This window comes from Leiobunum rupestre, chromosome 5 (genome assembly GCF_980474605.1).
Source record: "Leiobunum rupestre chromosome 5, qqLeiRupe1.1.hap1, whole genome shotgun sequence".
Lineage (NCBI taxonomy): Eukaryota > Metazoa > Arthropoda > Arachnida > Opiliones > Sclerosomatidae > Leiobunum > Leiobunum rupestre.
This window is the reverse complement of record NC_143388.1, coordinates 69746468-69766912: the sequence shown is the minus strand read 5'-3', so window position 1 is coordinate 69766912 and position 20445 is coordinate 69746468. Positions and strand designations below refer to the sequence as shown.

Sequence of the window (20445 nt, the reverse complement as noted above, 5' to 3'; positions counted from 1 at the left end):
TATTTATTCTTGCAGAAAATTCAGAAGCAGCTTTTCTATGATCGTTCAATTTAGAAAAATGTTTGTATGATTAGGGAAACCTTTCTTGGAGCAAAGAACAATTTTATTAATATTTATTGAGAGATCTCTTTACATTTTATTTCAAATAAAAATCTTTTATTGCTTTTCATCCTTTGTAGTATACACGCTTTCGCCAAATACATTTCCACTGAAAGAAATGAAATACCAGAAACTTAAAAACTCAATCTGACGAAGACATCTTTATTTATGATTTAAAGAATTTATTTAGGGCTAATTGAACAACTGAAACGTGTAAAGCTGGAAATATTAAAATTGGAGGGTCAATAAACTATACCGGGGTATGGAACGCCAAAAGTGTCACAAGCAACACTTTTGGACATGTTAAAAGTTTTTGACTAGTGCTTTTCCATCACCATTCATTGGCTTTTAATTTACCAAATTCCATCGAAGTTGCAACGTTTCCACCAATAAAACAGTGACAATTTAACCTCATTATTAATTCAACCATTAGAAATTGACTGCTTCATTTGGGCGTACCTGGGGAGGAGTCACGTTTTTACTTGACTCGACACAATTTATACATGTCAAAATCAATTTTAGACATGTCAAAACTTCATTTCGACTAGTGCTTTTCGTTTTGACTAGACAATTTCTTCACGCATCGTGATTGGACTAGAGGTTTTTAACGGTAACTGTACAGAAATATTATTAACATAATTATTGAAAAACGAAATTTTATTGGTTTATCAAAATTTAAACAAAGCCTTTATTGGCCTATACGTGTCACGTGAAATAATTTAGTTACCTCCTTAAAAAATTCATGCCTTTATCCCCTCCTCCGACAAATTGAACATGTCAAAAACTTTCTGACTAGTTAAAAACTGTAGTCGAGTACGCCAAAAGTGTCTCAATTCCCGTATAGAAATCTAACGCGAACCGAAAGTGTCACAATACAACAGTTTTCGACTAGTCGAAACTTTTATACACGTCCAAAATACGAGTCACGTGAAGAATGCGGCACTAGTTCGGAAATGTGTCGCTTAAAAACGTTTTTGACTAGTCTCGAAATGTCGTGACTAAATCCACGACGCCTTTCGACCAATCACCAGGGTGGAAATTCAAACTACCCAATCGCGAGTGATGTAAATTTCTGTTGCTTAGCTCGCCAAAAGTGTCTCAACACAACAGTTTTCGACTAGTCGAAACTTTTATACATGTCCAAAATACGAGTCACGTCAAGAATTCGGCACTAGTTCGGAAATGTGTCGCTTAAAAACGTTTTTGACTAGTCTCGAAATGTCGCGACTAAATCTGCGACGCCTTTCAACCAATCACGATATTGGAAATTCAAACTACCCAATCGCGAGTGATGTAAATTTTTCAATCGTGATGTAAATTTCGGCCGCTTAGCTCGCCAAAAATGTTTCAATACAACAGTTTTCGACTAGTTGAAACTTTTATACATGTCCAAAATACGAGTCACGTCAAGAATTCGGCACTAGTTCGGAAATGTGTCGCTTAAAAACGTTTTTGACTAGTCTCGAAATGTCGCGACTATATCTGCGATGACTCTCAACCAATCACCATGGTGAAAATTCAAACTACTTAATCGCGAGTGATGTAAATTTCTGTCGCTTAGCTCGCCAAAAGTGTCTCAATACAACGGAACAAGACATGTCAAAAACGTTTTCACTAGGCTCGATCTCAACGATTAAATCTGCGATGGATGTATTGTTTCTTTATTATTTCCGTTTATTATCCGATAAATCTGCGACTACGTCTTCTGCTGCTACGTCAGTATATCGTTTTTGATAACAGAAGAATCCTTTAATTTAAAGAAAGAATAACATAAATAATAGTGATAGGATTGGCAACTTCATAAACAAGAAGGATTTAAGACGTAGGCTTCGAATGATATTGCAAAGTAAACTTGGCAGAACGAGAAGGCTAAGTCAGAATTGAGATTCATTATTTTTTTTATTAGACGGTTTCGAAACTGGAAATAGCATAGAAATCTCATAGGTTACTAGAATGCTACTGCCCACGGCCGAGCTTGTCGCCAGTTCGTTTTGAACCTTCGGCCGTTGAGTGGTTCCGCCAAGGAGGATAATAATCCTCTTTGGTTCGGCTACTATCGCGGGAGCTAGGTGACGTCATTCTCTCTGGTGACATTAAATTATTGGCAGAACCACTCTTTGAGCTCTGATTGGCTGAGATCTGGCGATCGTCTGCCACGGCGTTTGGTGCATTTGCCAGTTACACGGCAGCCTTCTAGTTACCTATGAGTAGAAATCTTCAAGCGATGTTGTGTACTCAGGCAATATAAGCAAAGAGTGCGTGAACTAGAGATCACAGTTGGGATCGGCCAATAAATTCATCCCCACAGAGGATGGCACTCCGAGGAGCTCAGGATACGGGTCTGTACTTTGATAATACGATTTCTTAAGTCGAAATATTTGGATATCAAGATAGTCAAACTAATTTTAACTTGCATGGAGTACTGAGGAGAATAGCGTCTTCGGTACGGAAGTATTAGATTGTTAGGTAAAGTTCTACGAGCTGCCGAAAAATAACACGAAAAGTCAGAATTGCTAGCAGACGAATTTTATTCAATTGTCTTGTCAATGGTTTTAAATTACGTTGAACACTTCTGAAAACTCTGCCCACGCAAGTGGCATGTAGTGTTGGATATACGGATATTTTTTTAGTAGTCCGCCTTACTGGTGAGCCTACTTTCTTAATTTATTTTAGTAGTCACTGAATAGTGGGGTAAAATGGGGTAGCCGACATTTTGGTTTACCCGTCAGAATTAAAATAGGAGTTCATTATCAGTTGAGTTACATGATGTAATTGTTTTAAAATAAAATGTGATTGATGGATGATGGATTTATGATACACCATATTTGCCATAAGTTATGAATATTAAGATAAATTTTTCAATAGTCAAATTGACTAGTAAGCCCCCCAGATTTCGATTAATGTTAGTAGTCAGAGCATTTATTTTAGTGCCTTATGTCTAACCCTGGTGGCATAATGGTAACGAAATTAGTCTTCCCGAGCAAAAAGAACAAGAGAAACGAACTAGCAGATGATAAAGCACATTCGTCTGAGCAGTGTTCTGCTTGCTCTAAGGTTGAATACAGTGTAATTACTAACAACGTTTTATTAGTTGTAAGCCTAAGCAGGGATAAATATTAAGATATTTTGTGTTAATTTAAGTAGTTTATGTTCGAAAAATAATAACGAAATTTTGAAATTTCCCCACTTTAGAAAAGGTAATTTAAAACCATTGACAAAACGTAAACAACGGGTTAGTTTCGTCCAATTAGACATAACAATTTTTCCGACGCGTCTCGTTCTCAACTGTACTCTGCGTGGCCAAACATAGAGGAGTTGCATCGCAGATTTATCCGCTCGTGTTGAAATAAACTATAAATACTAGCAAACAACTTAAACTTCCCCAAAATATGCTCATTTTAGCAACAATACATAATTATTTCCAACTATGCTCCCGCCACTATAAATACTGGAAGGTAATTTGCATTATCAGTAAGTATTTTTCGCCTGACATTCCTCCTTAGAGAGCATGTTGTAGAATGGCGATAAATATAAGATTTTCATAACCAAAGCGACACCACTACCATTTTCTTACAATTAGTCCCATCAAATGTGTTTATCGTAATTTAATAACAATAATTTTAAGAAATTTCCATGTACAATTCGTCTGCTAGCAATTCTGACATTTCGCGGCGTGTTATTCTTCGGCAGCGCGTATAACTTTACCTAGTAATCTAATACTTCCGTACCGAAGACACTTTTCTCCTCGGTACTCCATGTAAGGTATAATTGGTATGAGCTCTTCAGAGTGCCATCCTCTGGGGCGACCAATTCATTGGCCGATCCCTACTGTGATCTCTAGTTCAGGCACTTTCTATGCTCTTTGCTTATAATGCCTGAGTACAAAACATCGCTAGAAGATTTCTACTCATTTGGTTTTACACAAACCACCTCCGGTCTTCAAAATATCTAACAGAAATTGGAATGCAGCATTTATTTTGCCAGTCTTAAAAACACAGTTGAAATAATTTAAACATGTTGTTTAAAAAGCTCGATTTCTAAAATCTAACACGTTGAAAGGATCCTTTGCTAAAATATCTTATTGAGATTTGACGCACCATTTCTATTTTCAGTTTCGAAACCGTCTCATAAAAAATTAATGAATCTTAATTCCGACGCAGCCTTCTCGTACTAGATACTGCCAAGTTTATTTTGCAATATTATTCAAAGCTACGTCATAAATCCTTTTTGTCTATGAAGTTGCCAATCCTGTCACTATTATTTATGTTATTCTGTCTATAAATTAAAGGAATCGTCTGCTACCAAAAACGATATACTGACGTAGCAGCAGAAGACGTAGTCGCCGATTTATCGGAGAATAAACGGAAATAATAAAGAAACAATACATCCATCGCAGATTTAATCGTTGAGATCGAGCCTAGTGAAAACGTTTTTGACATGTCTCGTTCCGTTGTATTGAGACACTTTTGGCGAGCTAAGCGACAGAAATTTACATCACTAGCGAAAAATTTACATCACTCGCGATTGGGTATATTGAATTTCCAATATCGTGATTGGATGAAAGGCATCGCAGATTTAGTCGCGACATTTCGATACTAGTCAAAAACGTATTTAAGCGACACATTTCCGAACTAGTGCCGAATTCTTGACGTGACTCGAATTTTGGACATGTATAAAAGTTCCGACTAGTCGAAAACTGTTGTATTGAGACACTTTTGGCGAGCTAAGCGACAGAAATTTACATCACTAGCGAAAAATTTACATCACTCGCGATTGGGTAGTTTGAATTTCCAATATCGTGATTGGTTGAAAGGCGTCGCAGATTTAGTCGCGACATTTCGAGACTAGTCAAAAACGTTTTTAAGCGACACATTTCCGAACTAGTGCCGAATTCTTGACGTGACTCGTATTTTGGACGTGTATAAAAGTTTCGACTAGTCGAAAACTGTTGTATTGTGACACTTTCGGCTCGCGTTAGATTTCTATACGGGAATTGAGACACTTTTGGCGTACTCGACTAACTAGTCAGAAAGTTTTTGACATGTTCAATTTGTCGGAGGAGGGGATAAAGGCATGAAATTTTTTAAGGAGGTAACTAAATTATTTCACGTGACACGTATAGGCCAATAAAGGCTTTGTATAAATTTTGATAAACCAATAGAATGGCGTTTTTCAATAATTATGTTAATACTATTTCTGTCCAGTTACCGTTAAAAACCTCTAGTCCAATCACGATGCGTGAAGAAATTGTCTAGTCAAAACGAAAAGCACTAGTCGAAATGAAGTTTTGACATGTCTAAAATTGATTTTGACATGTATAAATTGTGTCGAGTCAAGTAAAACCGTGACTCCTCCCCAGGTACGCCCAAATGAAGCAGCCAATTCCTAATGGTTGAATTAATAATGAGGTTAAATTGTCACTGTTTTATTGGTGGAAACGTTGCAACTTCGATGGGATTCGGTAAATTAAAAGCCAATGAATGGTGATGGAAAAGCACTAGTCAAAAACTTTTGACATGTCCAAAAGTGTTGCTTGTGACACTTTTGGCGTTCCATACCGGGGAACGTTGTTTTGTGAAATTTCACCGCACCAATTGTGAAAAATTATTTTTTCACCACTAGGTGCTAGATCAAAACTTTCAAAATGACAGTTGTAGCCCTTCATCGAAAACCTTTTAAAAATTTTTATTCAAGGAAAAATACCTATTTTTCAGTGAATAATGAGACTTGGTAAATTGACAAGTGGTCAACCCAAATTACACTTTCTGACTCGACAAAAATTTTAAATTAAATATGCGTAAGTAACAGTAATTAGACATATTTCTAGTCCGCAAACGCACCGGTGTGACTTCTCGTTAGGCACTGATGATTCTTTGAGTAAGTTCCTTTATGGTTTCAATCGGCGGGGCGTACACGTTTTCTTTAATGAAACCCCACAGTTGACCTTAGTGGCCTACGTATTGGACCATTTCTTCCTATCCACTATTGAGGAACTTCTTTATCCAGGAAGGCATTTACTTGTCGAGCGAAATGGGGTGGGGTGCCACCTTTGGCGAACCCATAACCCGCGTTTTTCTGCCAAATGAAGATCGTTGAATACGTTACTAAGTTCGTTTTGTAAAAAATGCAAATAGCCCTGACCGTTGAAGTTTCTTGGCAGACAAACGGGAACAAACATTTTGTTACCAAGAAGTCCAACCCAAATAGTTTTACGTTCCAATTGATTCAATTGAACCTGATGATGGTGTGTGACACCTCAATCTGGATTGAAGTCGTTCAAAGATGCGTGTTTTGTTTCTTAAACGGCCCATCTCTCGGAAACGACGTTCGTCAGGAAACAAAACGTGGAGCTAAATTCAAACCGTCTTTTACTGTCTCCATCAATATGTCCATGGTGAAGCGTTCCTCTTTATGGATGGTAGCGATGTTTTGCTCTACAAGTAACTGCCTTCCTAGATAACGAATTGCTCAACGTCGGATAAGAAGAAATGGTCTAATACGTGGGCCACCAAGGTCACCTGACCCAACGCCACTGGATTTTTTCATGTGGGGTTTCATTAAGGAAAACGTGTACGTCACGCCGATTGAAAACCGAGAGGAACTTATTCAAAGAACCATACTTCTCACCGGAAATTATTGAGCGTGTGTTTGCGAACTTGATTGTCCATGCTCAAGCCTGCGTTGCTGCCGATGGTGGAATATTTGACACACATTTGTAAAACGATCTGTACACCTTATTCGTATAAATTAAAATAACTCGATTTAAAAAAAAATGCCTACCTATTTTGAACACTATTAATATGTCTAATTACTTCGACATAGGCATATATCATTTTTTGATTTTTGTCGCGTCAAAGAGTATAATTTGGTTTGACCAACTTATTAATTTTACAAGTATCGTTATTCACTGCAAAATGACCGGCTACAACTTTCAAATTGGAAGTTTTGAACTAGCACCTAGTGGTGAATTAATAATGTTTCGCAATTGGTGAAAAAATGTGCAGAAAACGGTGAAATTGCACAAAACAATATCCCCCGGTATAGTTAATCCTCCCTCCAAACTTAAAATTTCCGCGATGACCCTGTATCTCCAGTATAGTTTTTATACAGATTTCTGACATTTTATCTTGATCTCTAAATTCATCGACAGCGAACGGAGAGGAAGTAAAATTTATTAAATTTCTTTTGAACTGTGACCACCCAATGTAGCGATTGAATTATTTGCAAAATATCGTGAAAGTAAAATTGTTAGATTTTAAAAACAGTTTTTACTGTTCAACCTTAACTTACAAAAGGACTAAAGTTCTAAGATATGACCGATTTTTTACATTAAACAACAAAATATTGTGAAATTCTTTTCCTTGTTATCAATTCGATAGAGGTGAAAATATAAGTTGAGGTAAAATTTTCGAAACTTACGAAAAAAGGCTTTTAAAATAAAATATCGGTTTCTATGGTTCAAAAACAACTTTTTTTATCACGAGTTCAATTTTGTGCATTGGTTCAATCTGTCTTGTATTACCGTACAATAATCCACGAGGTGTCAAAAGCAACTTATATTTAAAAAGGGCACCGACGTGATTCCATAAAGTAAAGGTTCTTCTTCAAAACTTAATTATTAGAAAATTAATGAGATTATAAAGAATGATACGTACGCGGGTCCGTAGTTGCAAACGACCAAGTAATTATACATTCTATTGGCAACTATTCCGTTGCTAATAGAACATCCACAACCAACAGCAGTTGTGGTTGCCCAAACAATCTGTAGAGGAAAGTTAAGTGTTACAACAGTTTGGCACTCAAGCCCAAGTTTCAATTAAAATCCAACACCACATTTCTCGTAAATAATAGTTTATGAGCAATACAGAATTGTAACCTGTAAAATTTAGTATATATATATATATATATACTAAATTGAATATATATATATTTTTATATTTATATTTAATAGTGGTTTTATGAAAATTTTAATTATTTAATACTCTTAATTTGTAAACAGCCTTAAAATGAACTAATTATCTTATTAGGGCCAAACTAAATTATTTTATCGTTGGCAAGATAGATAAATGTTAGTTTCTAATGACGTCCCCTTTGCTTTTTCCATATCCAAATATCTTAAAATGTTTACGGATTGGTTATAATCTCAGTACTATTTAAAATAGTTATAGCTTTGAATGTTATTAGGTGATATAGTGGTCTTATAATCAATGAGGAAATAAATTTTAATCTTCACCCATTAAACACAAATATGCCCATTGGATATCCATAGGTAATTATCTTGGTCATTTATGATGTCTGTAGGATATCAATATGTCCAGGTTTGATATAAATTATAGTTATTCACTATGTCATAGGTTAGGAGATCCAGTAGATTTAAAAATGCTGGATGTTCAATGTCCAAAGGATGTTATAGTGACATACTAGAGATATTAAAACTAACTTTTTTCAGTGAGAAATAAGTTACACATTACATGTAAGGTAGATTTCACATAGATACGATGTTAAGTATTTAATTAACATTCAGTTTAATATTCAGTGCTATGACGTCCAAGTAACGCGAGCTAATTTCATTTGGATATTTATTATTATTGACATTTCAACGTGCAATAGGTAAGAAAAGAGTCATTCGGCCGTTTGGTTACTACTATTGTGTATAGCGTACCTTTGTAAGCTTTTATTTTGGTCACGGAGATCTAGGACATGTCTACCATAGAAGAATGCGTGTCTATATTTTCATTATCCATATTTGAACGTTACCTAGAACCATGTCACAATTTCCCATAAATATGCTTCTGTTAATCATTTCCGTAGAAACAATTCTATCAGACCTTGTTTCACACCGAACATTCAATGCTATTTAATTGGTTACCATGGAAACGAAATCACGTGATGGCGATGCACGAGCTAAACTATTGGTTGCTTAAGTCAGTAACGGGTGAGGAATTCTTTATTAACTTTAGATTCCCATCAATTAAGCCGATGACGCTTATTTCATCACGGAGCTGGAAGTGACGTTATTAACGTCAAAACAAGGTTTCATTTAAGAAAATGCTTTTAAAGCATACTTTTGAGTTATTATGTTACATATGCTGGCAGGGATATTAAGACCAAAAGGGGATATCCTGGGGACTCTCTGTGTTTGCTGGGCAATTGGTAGTTTTTCTGATAGTTACTTAATGTAACGACCCAAGGAGCTGTTTTGGATCATAATAATAATTAGCTTTTCTAATACCAAAGGCACCACCTTAGTCCCAAATCATCCAGCAGTTTTTATAGCTTTAAACAGGTGAATAGGCGGTGGCTAGCCCTGTTAGCCACGCGGGCCAACAGCTCCCTTACACTTACTATTAACATTAACCTCTCAAAGTTTTTTTGGGAAGGAAAAACCGTAGAACTAGGGAGAAAACCCCTTTAACCAATGGGGAGAGAACTTCTAAACTCAACGCATAAAGAGTTGTTCCGAGTTTTAACCCAGTGCCACAAGTTGGGATCAAACCAGGCTCCTCTTGCTGCGAGGCGAAAGCGCTAATCACTCCAGCAGCCCACTCTTCAACAACGAGGTTTTTACGGTGTTTTCAATGATTTGTAAATATTGCTAGAAAGAAATATTTGTTTCTATTGAAACTAAAACTAACCGGCCCGATTAACTTTTCATCCGATTTAATACGCAGTAATTTTACTTATTAATGTTTTTATCAGAACGAAAACTTAAAACTTGTTCATTATTTCAGTTAATAGGAGCTGGGTTCGATCCCAGCTTGTGGCACTGGCTGAAAACTCGGACCAAATACTTTTGAGTTGAGTTTGCAAGTTATCTCCTCACTGGTTAAAGGGGTTTTCCACCGAGCTCTTCGGTTTTCCCTTCCATAAAAACTTGTAGAGGTTAACGGTAATAGTTAGTGTAGGCAGCTGTTGGCTCGCGTGGCATGAAGGGCTTGTCACCACCCTTCTTCGCATTGCAAAAGTTGCTTGATGACTTAGGCCTTAGGTGGTACCTTTAGTATTAGCATAGCTGATTTTTACCATAATTATTATGAAATATAAAAATTTCTCAATAAAATTATTGAAAATATTTTAATTACTTTTAATGTGTCATTAAATAAAATAAAAAAGTTTTCACAACTAAATTTTGATTTTAATCCAGCATGATTAATAAAAACCCTGCTTTTAGAAAATAACAAAAAAATCATTTTTATCTAAATATTAATGATTTAGTCAACCTTAGTAAATTTTAAATAAAAACAATTAATCGGGTGAGAATTCGAGATAAAAAACATAAATCTTCCCAATCCCTTAAAAATTTGTTTGTGTGAAAACAAATGGCCTTACTTGGGTAAAATGTCCAACAGATCTTAAATCGATAGATTGGTTTGGCGAGTATCTAAAACTTCGAATCTCCTGGTACCAATATTGAATGGCTTTATCATAATTACAAGTTGCCAGTTTATTTGAGCTCTAGATGGTAAATTACAAAGAATTTATTTTCAATTGAACAGCAAAAAATTACATTAAAATTGCCATTCTTTCGAAGTTCAAAAACAATCTTGAGACGATGCATGGGCCCATGGCCGAGTTTTGCCCGGGCGCGAAACGAACGAAGGAAAGAGCCTTTGTACAGAGCTTCAATCGCGTCATAAGATGTAGGGTTTAGTGGGCCAATAAGAAACCGTCCTGATCGGGAAGGGGCTTTCTGTTAGGGTGTGATGTCGATTGGCTGCAACGTTAGAAATCGCTTTAACATAGTCATTGTCCCGAAATTTAAATGGAAAAAACTTTCAATTCAGTTTGAAGGGTAGCTTGGAAATTATTTCAAAAGACAAAATATATTGAGAATAATGGCCATTGAGTTTGTTCTCCTTTTCGCAAACTGATAAACATCTTTCTTCAAATGTTAAAAATGTATGTATTTAAAAATCATTTTTAATTCTGACCTGACAAACCGATGTCGTAATCATCAAGTTTTTATAAGATACGTTTATTTTCTGACATATCAAATAAACACTCTAAAATAGATTAAATTTAAATAACTATTAATAGAGAAAAAGCATATTTCATAACCTGTTCGGTAATTTCATATGTTGTACAAAAGTATAATTTGTCTTAGAGAAATGCATCTTATTTAAATTGGCAAAATTAACGGAAATAAATTGTTTAAAAACCAAAGGTAAATTAATTAAATTAAAAATTGCCTAATCCCGCACTATAAAACTTGTTCGATTGTAAACAGTCTTATTGCGCACTGCATTGTTTACACATTTACCTTCAGCGTTTCGTAGATAAAGCATAATGGTGTAGTCCCTAGACCATTAAAATTAATATTAGGAACTTTAGTATCGTTGTGTAACAGACAACAGAAGGTTCAGTGTACTAATGGCAAATCATTATTTTACATAAAGTACAGAAAAAATGTTAAAACCAGAACTTGATTAAATACACCAGAGATTTAAGTTAAGCTAGTTAGTTTTCGCTTTAATTTTAACTTTTAGAAATAAGATTTTTAAAAATTAATGATTATTTTGCAAAAAGGAGAGCCAACACAAAAGCTTTTAAATTTATTCCAAAAATTGCCAAAATAATTCGATCTTTTTCGTTTATTGATTTCTCAAGATCTGTTCCTTGGCAGATCCCAATCAGTTAATGCTTTCCTTTAAACTGATTTGTAATTAATAATGCAATAACAAATTGTTGCACGGTTTGACAATTTTTAAGAGGAGTAATAATTATGTAACAGTGATGAGTCTTTTGGTTATCGTTATACTTACAAGTTAGTGAATTTTGACAAAAAAGTCTGATGGTTTTCATAAGTAACGAAATCTTATGAAAGATCAGTTCGAATCCAAAATAACAATTTCTTTAAGCAAACCGTTAAGTCATTTATATCAGAAATGTTATATTTCTTAATGGCCTCTTCTATAATAATCCCATTTCGGGTTATTATTAATTTTGTAATGGGCGATATTCATTCAATATTCTTTGAAAGTGTTTCTGTCGATAGTAAACTGAAACCTAATAATAAACAATTAAGTGTCTTCAAGACAAATTAGACTTTTCAGATAAAATCGCCAGACAAGTTCCTACATTTTTTTCTTTGACGTTTTATTTTCCAAGTAGCTCTAGATTATGCAGATAAAGGGCTGAAAAAGAGCGAAATCAACGAATTTACGAGGACGGATAGATGTTTGCACCTTAGCAAAGGTAAGAAACAACCAATTGATTTAAAAATTAAGCAATTCTCATTCTCAAATGGGGAAATGCCTCCCTTAATCCTTATGCCAAGGACCACTCACTCGTTGTTGCGGACGGTTTGGCTTGGGGGCCCCTATAAAAAACGTAGGCCCCAAATGCAGCGCACTAAGAACATTGTCCTAGAAAATATACACTTTTGAGGCAGAAAAATATGAATTAATTTAGGAAAATTCATTAGAAATATAAAACGTATTTTTAATGATCACATATATTATCGACGCTCTGCCGAGGTAGCGCCTAGGATACAGTGGCAAACTAGATTAAAATATCCAAATCTGGATTCGTTATTTCCCTATGTTACTATTGAATAAACACAAAACAGTGTTTAATTGTAGTGAAGTTCAAAAATATAGTTTATTATTTTATTTTATCCTTCATGGTTCCCTAATGTGCGTGGGTGCTCACCATTTAAAGACCTTTTACTACTTACACGATACCTATTAAGTTTTCGAAGTCTTAGTGATAGCTTTAGGTCGCGAATAGACGGCACTACAACCGGCAATAGCGCAATTTTTAAAATCAGGTTTTTTTATTGACATGTGGCCTGTCACTGTTGTTGGCAAACAGCGTTTCGATCAAAAGTCGGCAGCGCGGAAGTCATGGGTTCGAATCTCGCTGGTGGTCTGAAACTACACACTCCGTTGTGAATTAATAAAATTAAATAATTAAGACAGCAGAAAAAATCACGCCTAATGAGAGCGAACTTTTTCTTGAAAACGGCCATCTCGACCTTGAAATTGTTTATTGGAGTGTTGAAATTTGGCATTCATACTGTAATTAAAGTTAATAAAATTTTAAACTTACGTAAAATAAATTTTGGCCAACTAATCCAAAAGGTTTAACTGAAAGTAAAGCGTAAAAACAATTCCTAATTTAATAAATATTTAGAGAAATAAACTTAATTTGTACATTTAAATAATGAGACCCTTCACCTGAAGAAATGTGATATTTGACTTCACATTTAGCAGCCAATTCTCCAGCCGCTTTAGCCAGATCATCGTTCCACGTCTAGATTAAAAGCACCTTGTTGTTTTAAATGTAAGTAAGATATAAGTAAAACAGTGAAGATAAATTAATATGACTCTGCGAGACAGTTTAATTTAGCAATTTTTCTATAATTAAAGCTATGCTCCTAAGTTAACTGTGCTCTTTTCAAGTTAATATTTGATTTTTATAATATTGGGATTGGGTGTTAGCTTGTATCACGAAACTCAAAAATGCTAACTCCAATTGATAGTGAACATTACTAATTCAATTTTTGTTGCTCTTTTTTTTTATTTTCTATTGATTATTTAGTTATTTAATTTATTTTATGTTATTAATGCATCTTCCCATTGGTCACATGAGCGAAATTGATCGTGCGTGGTCGAAGACTATTCACATTCACCATTTAAATTTTACTTAAAGTACAGAAAATAAAAAAATAAAAAAATGTTAGTCGAAGTCGGCATGCAGTCTTATAAAAAATTAAAGTTCATAATATTATTTAAGTTATCAATTCCAAAATTAATCAGGTTGACAATATATTTTACGGTTGTATATTTTTAATGTTTTTATCAATTTAATTTTATATTTTGGGACTTAAATAAAGTACGTGATTTTACCGAGACTATTCAGCATTTGTCCCCAATCGAATTTAAATTTGTTATGTTTCTAGTATTTTATCTTCTGTTAGGAGGAACAAAAGTACTTCGTATTTTTAAGGTTATATGAACCAAAATTATTTTTGTATATATTTGTTTTACGTTGAACACTTTAAAATCTCGATACAAATCCATATTCCATTCAAGATTATCTCGTTTAAGACACACTCAAAATTTATCTTGGTAGTATTTCTAATTTTTCAATATAGGTACTAAATGATCCTCCCCACCCTATAATTCTATAAGACAAGATTGAAAATACCAACGCGAAATATACATTCTTTATCCATTTCATCGATAATAAGTTTCATAATTCGTAAAATTTTCGTAAACACACCCTTAACTTTTGGGCCAGGCTTTTTACATTGTGGTCCCATTTTAGTTTGTCATCAATTATTATATCTAAATATTTAATTTAAGGAACTCTTTCAAGTTTCAAACATTTAGAAGAGCAATTTAGACAATTTACAGAATTATGTATATTTATGTGCAAATATGGGAAAGGACAGCAGGCACAATGGGTCCAAGCCCCCTTCCCCCCGAGACAGCGGGCACACTGGGCCAAGGCCCCCTTCCTAATGGAACAGCAGCCACACGGGGTTCAAGACCCCTCTCCCCGAGACAGCTAGCACACTGGGTACAAGCCCTTCTTCCCCCCGAGACAGCGGGCACACTGGGCCGAAGGCCCCCTTTCTAACCGGACAGCAGCCACACTGGGTCCCAGCCCCCTACCCCCCGAGACAGCTGGCACACTGGGCCCAAGGCCCCCTTCCTAACGGGACAGCAGGCACAGTGGGTTCAAGCCCCCCTTCCCCCCGAAAGAGCGGGCACTCTTGGTTAAAGCCCCCCTTCCCTGCGAGACAGCGAGCACACGGGGCCCAGGCCCCTCTTCCCCGCCGGGACGTCTGCTTGCAACAATACTATGGTTGCCCAAGCGATAATTATCTCGAGCGACCAACTTACTAGGCATTGTTTGCTTTTTGCAAAGAATAAACTATTTAAAATAATGAATGAAATTAAAACGCAGAGGATTTTTAAGTTTAAGAATTAAACTCAAGTTTTAATATAAAGATATAATTTCCTTAATGAAAAAGAAAATACAAAATAAACAAATCCTACAGCCCTAACCAATTAATCCTTTTAAAACTAAACTAACTTATAAACTAACCCCCAGGGATAATTCTTTGTTATCTTACGTTCTATGGCCAATAGTCATTAAATTACATTACATTTATGGGTTAACCCTTAATTGCGTCACTAATTAAAACTAGATAATTACGTTTAATAGTTCCTTATGGAATTCTGACTAAATACAGAGCTCCTTATGGAGATGTATATAATTAACAGTACGTTAATTAACGTAACCTCCTTACTGAGCGATATCACTCCTTCGAGGTACTAGTTAGTGCGCTTAAAATACAACACGGTTTCCCGCCACAATTAAGTTGCTACTCATCGTTTTGTTTCGATGGCTCCAGCCTTAGTTTTTGGAAGTCCATTGATGGTCACGACCTCAATAAATTGGTGTTGGTGTGGTGACGGCTAACGCTAATGGCGCTACACATTTCTTGAGTTTACGTCGCGAACTCGAATTAAATATTCTATTCGGTAACGACTTTTCAAGTTACAATATTGAAAACCCGCACACGGACATTGTCGATTTTTAGATCACTCAAGACATCGAATTTGAGCTGCTTACTCGTCGAGTGGCTACTTCGTTCTCTACTTCTTCTGTTTAGTTTTTAGGCGCGCTAAAGTTCGGATTACTGGCCGACTGACCACAGATTCCTGACGCCAGTGACCACGCTTCTCACTTTTTGTCCCGAACAAAGACATGGAAATTTACACAATTTCTACATACACTCACAAGACACATTTTTAAGGCGTGGGTAAACCCCTTCCAGGAATCCTAACCGCGAAAATATATACACAAAGAGATTTCACCACGAGAAGAAATCTAGTAACTTGGAAGCTCGAAGAATACTTGATGGCCCCCCCTACGGTCTTTGCCCAAACCTCTCTCTCTCTTTCAAATAGGCTTAAAATACATTTACAACTTAAATTTTAAATGTATTTCAAGTGTTTAATTACTTTAAATAATGACCATAAAAAGTCGTTACATGCTACCGGATGATCCAGTCAGAACCCAAAAGGCGGGAGAGCAAGGGCTGCAGTGCCGCATTCGGAGAGCTGCAGAGCTGGTTATTAACTACGGCAGAGGGCCAGCAAGGCGGCGATTCGAGACTCATTATACGGCCTCTACCCGACCACAGTCGGAGGTGAAGATAGGACCCCTAAACAAAGGGTAACATCTATCAGTGCGTCAAAGCCCTTACGAGTTTCAAGAGAAAAACCCCAACACCCCGGGAAGTCAACAGGACCGTATTACAACTCTTGGACTGTTTAGGGCCCATTAAAATTAAGATAAATATACATAGTTGGAATTTTATTTAGTTTTAGTCCTACCAGATTTCCCATATTTGTGGCAGGTGGCAGATTTCCGTCGTCGCCAACGGCATCTCCTTTGGCCACTTTCATCCTGATCGAGTTGTGTTTCTTTATAATATCATTTTGGTTCGATTGAGAAACGCTTTCCACGGTACATTTTGGTGGCTTGCCGTGAGTCATCGTACAAAATGTTCCCACAATTACTAGCAATTCCCCGTAATTCATTTCTGCAAAATTGTTAGAGATATTTCCATGATATGCTTAGATGAAAACCATTAAAATTCAATTTCTAACTTAGTTTTGATTGTTTTAAACTAAATTTAGAAAGGCATATTTTATTTAATATTATAGTAGTTTGTTACACTGTTTCGGATTTTAAATACAATAGAATTGCTGCTTCATTACATTTAAAGAAATCGTTATCGAAGTTACCCCGTCTCTATTTGTGAAAATGAGTGGTATTGGTTTCGTTGGAATCAACTGCACATTTGAATTTGACAATGATTTCCAATAAAGCAGTTTTAATTTCCGATATATTTATCGTTTAATTCCACGTAGGGATATCTCATCTTACATTTAAAATAAACTTCCGTTTGGATTCTAATTTTTGGAATATTTCGCACGCTCGATAATTCATAAAATATCTTCAAAGATTTATCTTATGTTTGGAAATATCGGAATGATTTTATGTAACAGTAAGATAATTCTGCAAATTTTTGGGCGTCGGAAGTAATTTGACTCTAGCGCAAACGTTTTTCAAATAGGTATTTAGTTCGTCAGGTGCTTACTTTTGTAAGTTACGTGACCTTTAAGTTGTGAGTTGGAAGAAATTACGGGTGTAAAATGTATTAACAACCACATAAATATATTCAAATTTGGTACCCAGTTAATAGAAATCGAAAGTCTTATTCCCATTCAAGAGAAAACTACCGGACGCCTTTCCAATATATATTCGGTTGATTGGTAAATTTTCAGATGAGTATTTTGATTATGATTTAGTCGTTAATATATTTTCTATTTAATATCTTAATAAAATATATTTTTACGCGTGATACAGTTTTTTGAATTTACAACCGAAAACGAGATGGTCTTCAAGTCTCGTTTTCGGTGTCAAATTTTTAAGTTATTTGAACATAAAATTTGTTGACGAGCCGCTTTCTAATTGGAACCAAGTTTGTATCTCCAGCTGTTCTCGAGATGATTTATGAATGACCTTGAAAACATTCTTCAATGTCAATCAAATTTTTCTTATTTAAATTGCCAAAGAAAAAATTCCCTTAATTAAAAAAATTAGTGAACATAACATAAGTTCTGTCCGATTCATAATAACTTTCGTGTAGCCAGTTTAACATGATAACCAGCCTGTTTTTAGCGTGAAATGTTTAGGCTCCCAAGGGTTAAAATTAGGTCGCTTCAAAGATATTTAGAAATAAAATTTGATGAGGAACAACTTTCTAAATCTAACGGTTCTCGAGATGATTTTTGAATGACCTTATAAATATGGTTCAAGGTCATCGAGGTTATCTCTTTGGCCCCCTGCACGAGCTACTTAATATAAAAAATTTAAATTCCTAGAGAAAACGGTTTCTGAGATATTCGTCCTGGATCTTGTCTTAGTGGACACCCTGTATACATATATGAATTGCCTTTTGAGATCTTTATATAAACCCCAAAAATGCCTTTTCAGAGTGAATAAGGTTACACTTGTTCTCCAAAAGCAATTTCAACAAATAAGATGTCAACTTAGCAATCTATAAGCTAACATTAAAATGAACAAGGATAATTGTTTTGTCCGTTGGTTCTGCTATCCAAATATTAATATGTTAGGCCGTTGCCTACGTTATTATAAAGGCCCGTGCATGCCTCCGGACCGAGGGTACATTTAAACGATGCACCGACTTTTAGAGGCTTCTGATTTACGCTATATACAAAAATACGCTTCTTTTAGAGACTTAAATTACCAGAAATATAGCAAAAGAAAGGTTCATGATTTTAAATAGTTTTGGTCTCAATGTAAAATATTAAGCCATAACGATTATAAAATTTTATTATAAAGTCTTAAATGCACATACGATTAATTCAGAAAATGATACACGCTTCAAAATCATTTTAGGGTCCAGAAAAGTCTTAAATGCACATACGATTAATTTAGAAAATAATACACGCTTCAAAATCATTTTAAGGTCCAGAAAAGTCTTAAATGCACATACGGTTAATTGAGAAAATAATACACGCTGCAAAATCATTTTAAGGTCCAGAAAAGTCTTAAATACACATACGATTAATTCAGAAAATAATACACGCTTCAAAATCATTTTAAGGTCCAGAAAAGCGAGCCATCAAAAAATAATCGCTTCGTTAAAAAGTACTAGTATACCTTGAGGCCTAAACACGTACCTTTATAATTACGAAAGCATCAGGCAGTCGTACCACGAGGATTGCTGAAATAAATTAAATAAAAATATGCAGTGAAAGCCTAAATGCCTCGCTAAATGCATTTCCAATAAAATTGAAGTTAAACCGAGAGGCGTTTATGAACAATGCTTTATGCAACTAGGAAAGACCGTACATTTTGCCAATTTCATTTAAAGAAGATTCAACAGAATGTCCTTCGTTTTGAATTTGCCAATTAAGGAAAATGTCACAAACTAAGCTCATACCTCCCTTGGATAAATTCTGGCAGACAAAAATAAAAACTTTCCAAAACACTATCTAGTTCCATCAATATGGATATCCAATTTTTTTTTGATATATCAAAAGATAGGACAGTAGACTTTGGGTCCTGTGTGTAGAAAGTAGTTGAATACATCTTTACGAAATAAAGGAAAAAGCTTCGTTAGATTTGCGTATATAGTTTTAATATACCTTGTGGTACTATAACTAGGTATAATAAAACTATATTTGCAAATCTAACGAAGCTTTTTCCTTTATTTCGTAAAGATGTATTCAACTACTTTCTACACACAGGACCCTAAGTCTACTGTCCTATCTTTCGATATATCAAAAAAGTTGGATATCCAATTTGATGGAGCTAGATAGTGTTTTGGAAAGTTTTTATTTTAGTCTGCCAGAATTTATCCATGAGCTTAGTTTGTGAATTTTCCTTTTAATTCATAAATTACAACTAACATCTAGATTGCACCTCCTTTCTACTTTAATACATCTATAGTTGTGTTTAACTCATCTTATTCAAAACCTTATCTTTAAATTGCTGTTTAACCATTTTACATTTAGCAGCAAAACAAGATCGTCGAAATTTATACGTTTACCTAACATCCTACATGAATGGAACAGACAAAAATATTAAGATTTAAAAAATCATAAGATAAAAAATTTTGTCTTACCAATATAATAATAATAATAATAATAATAATAATCAGCTAAGCTAATACCCAAGGCACATAAAGACTCTTATTTAGATACGATTTAATCGTTACTTTAGCTTCAACTTATCGTTTGAAAGTGCTACGCCTCACTAACGACGTAGAACTCATGACGTGGCGCGCCTGCAGATAATGTACAATCCATTAACACAAGGCGGATGACGTTCCTTTTAATACTTAGACTAATTACGCTTTGTTCGCATTGAGGATGAATGCTTTAGAAAACTACAAATATTATTTGCCTATTGGAAGAAAAATATAAAATAATGGTATTCTTTCCCCTCACAATCTATCCTGTCAACTGTAGCCACGGCGAAACACCTGGGATGCGTTGTTTAATCATTTCAAATAACGGCTTTCATTGTTAATTGACCAGAAAACAGACACTTTTATTTTGTCGGTTTAATTTTATGACTTTTATTAAACTCTCAATTTAGTTAGAAATTAAATATTTCAATTCATTGGGTTTATAATAATAATTCGTAATCAAAATTTAAAATTTTGGTTTTGGGTGATTGCTTTGTGAAAAATTGCGTATAATCGTTAAACATAAATTATGCCAAACATCTATATCAAGTCAATAGAAAAGGTAGAATTTTTAGAAAACAGTGGACGTGAAATACGCA

The 20445-nt window shown here is 35.0% G+C and overlaps 1 protein-coding gene across 2 annotated transcripts; it reads right to left on the bottom strand.

Moving 5' to 3' along the window:
- Positions 1 to 95: 95 nt before the first annotated feature.
- Positions 96 to 19967, bottom strand: LOC149945703 (venom allergen 5-like). Of its 2 annotated transcripts, XM_090175513.1 has the most exons (8): positions 19781 to 19966; positions 18834 to 18877; positions 16455 to 16663; positions 13278 to 13353; positions 13150 to 13187; positions 10429 to 10554; positions 7755 to 7861; positions 96 to 208 (listed from the first exon to the last, which is right to left on the bottom strand). In XM_090175513.1, exons 3-8 carry the CDS (start codon positions 16659 to 16661, stop codon positions 157 to 159), a joined length of 606 nt encoding a protein of 201 aa, XP_090031639.1. In that variant the 5' UTR covers positions 16662 to 16663; positions 18834 to 18877; positions 19781 to 19966; the 3' UTR covers positions 96 to 156. The 2 variants fall into 2 exon arrangements, with proteins under 2 accessions (XP_090031639.1, XP_090031640.1); XM_090175514.1 differs by lacking the exon at positions 18834 to 18877 and having other exon boundaries at positions 19781 to 19967.
- Between the last annotated feature and the right edge of the window lie 478 nt (positions 19968 to 20445).

What these genes read in the sequence shown, in the direction of transcription:
- LOC149945703 (XM_090175514.1), bottom strand. Translation starts at nt 16,661, where the DNA reads ATGAATTACGGGGAATTGCTAGTAATTGTGGGAACATTTTGTACGATG. An exon ending in TTGGCCAAAATTTATTTTAC is followed by an intron (nt 10,555 to 13,149) that starts GTAAGTTTAAAA and finishes TTTACCATCTAG; the next exon opens with AGCTCAAATAAACTGGCAAC. An exon ending in GTTTGCAACTACGGACCCGC is followed by an intron (nt 209 to 7,754) that starts GTACGTATCATT and finishes CATTTCTTTCAG; the next exon opens with TGGAAATGTATTTGGCGAAA.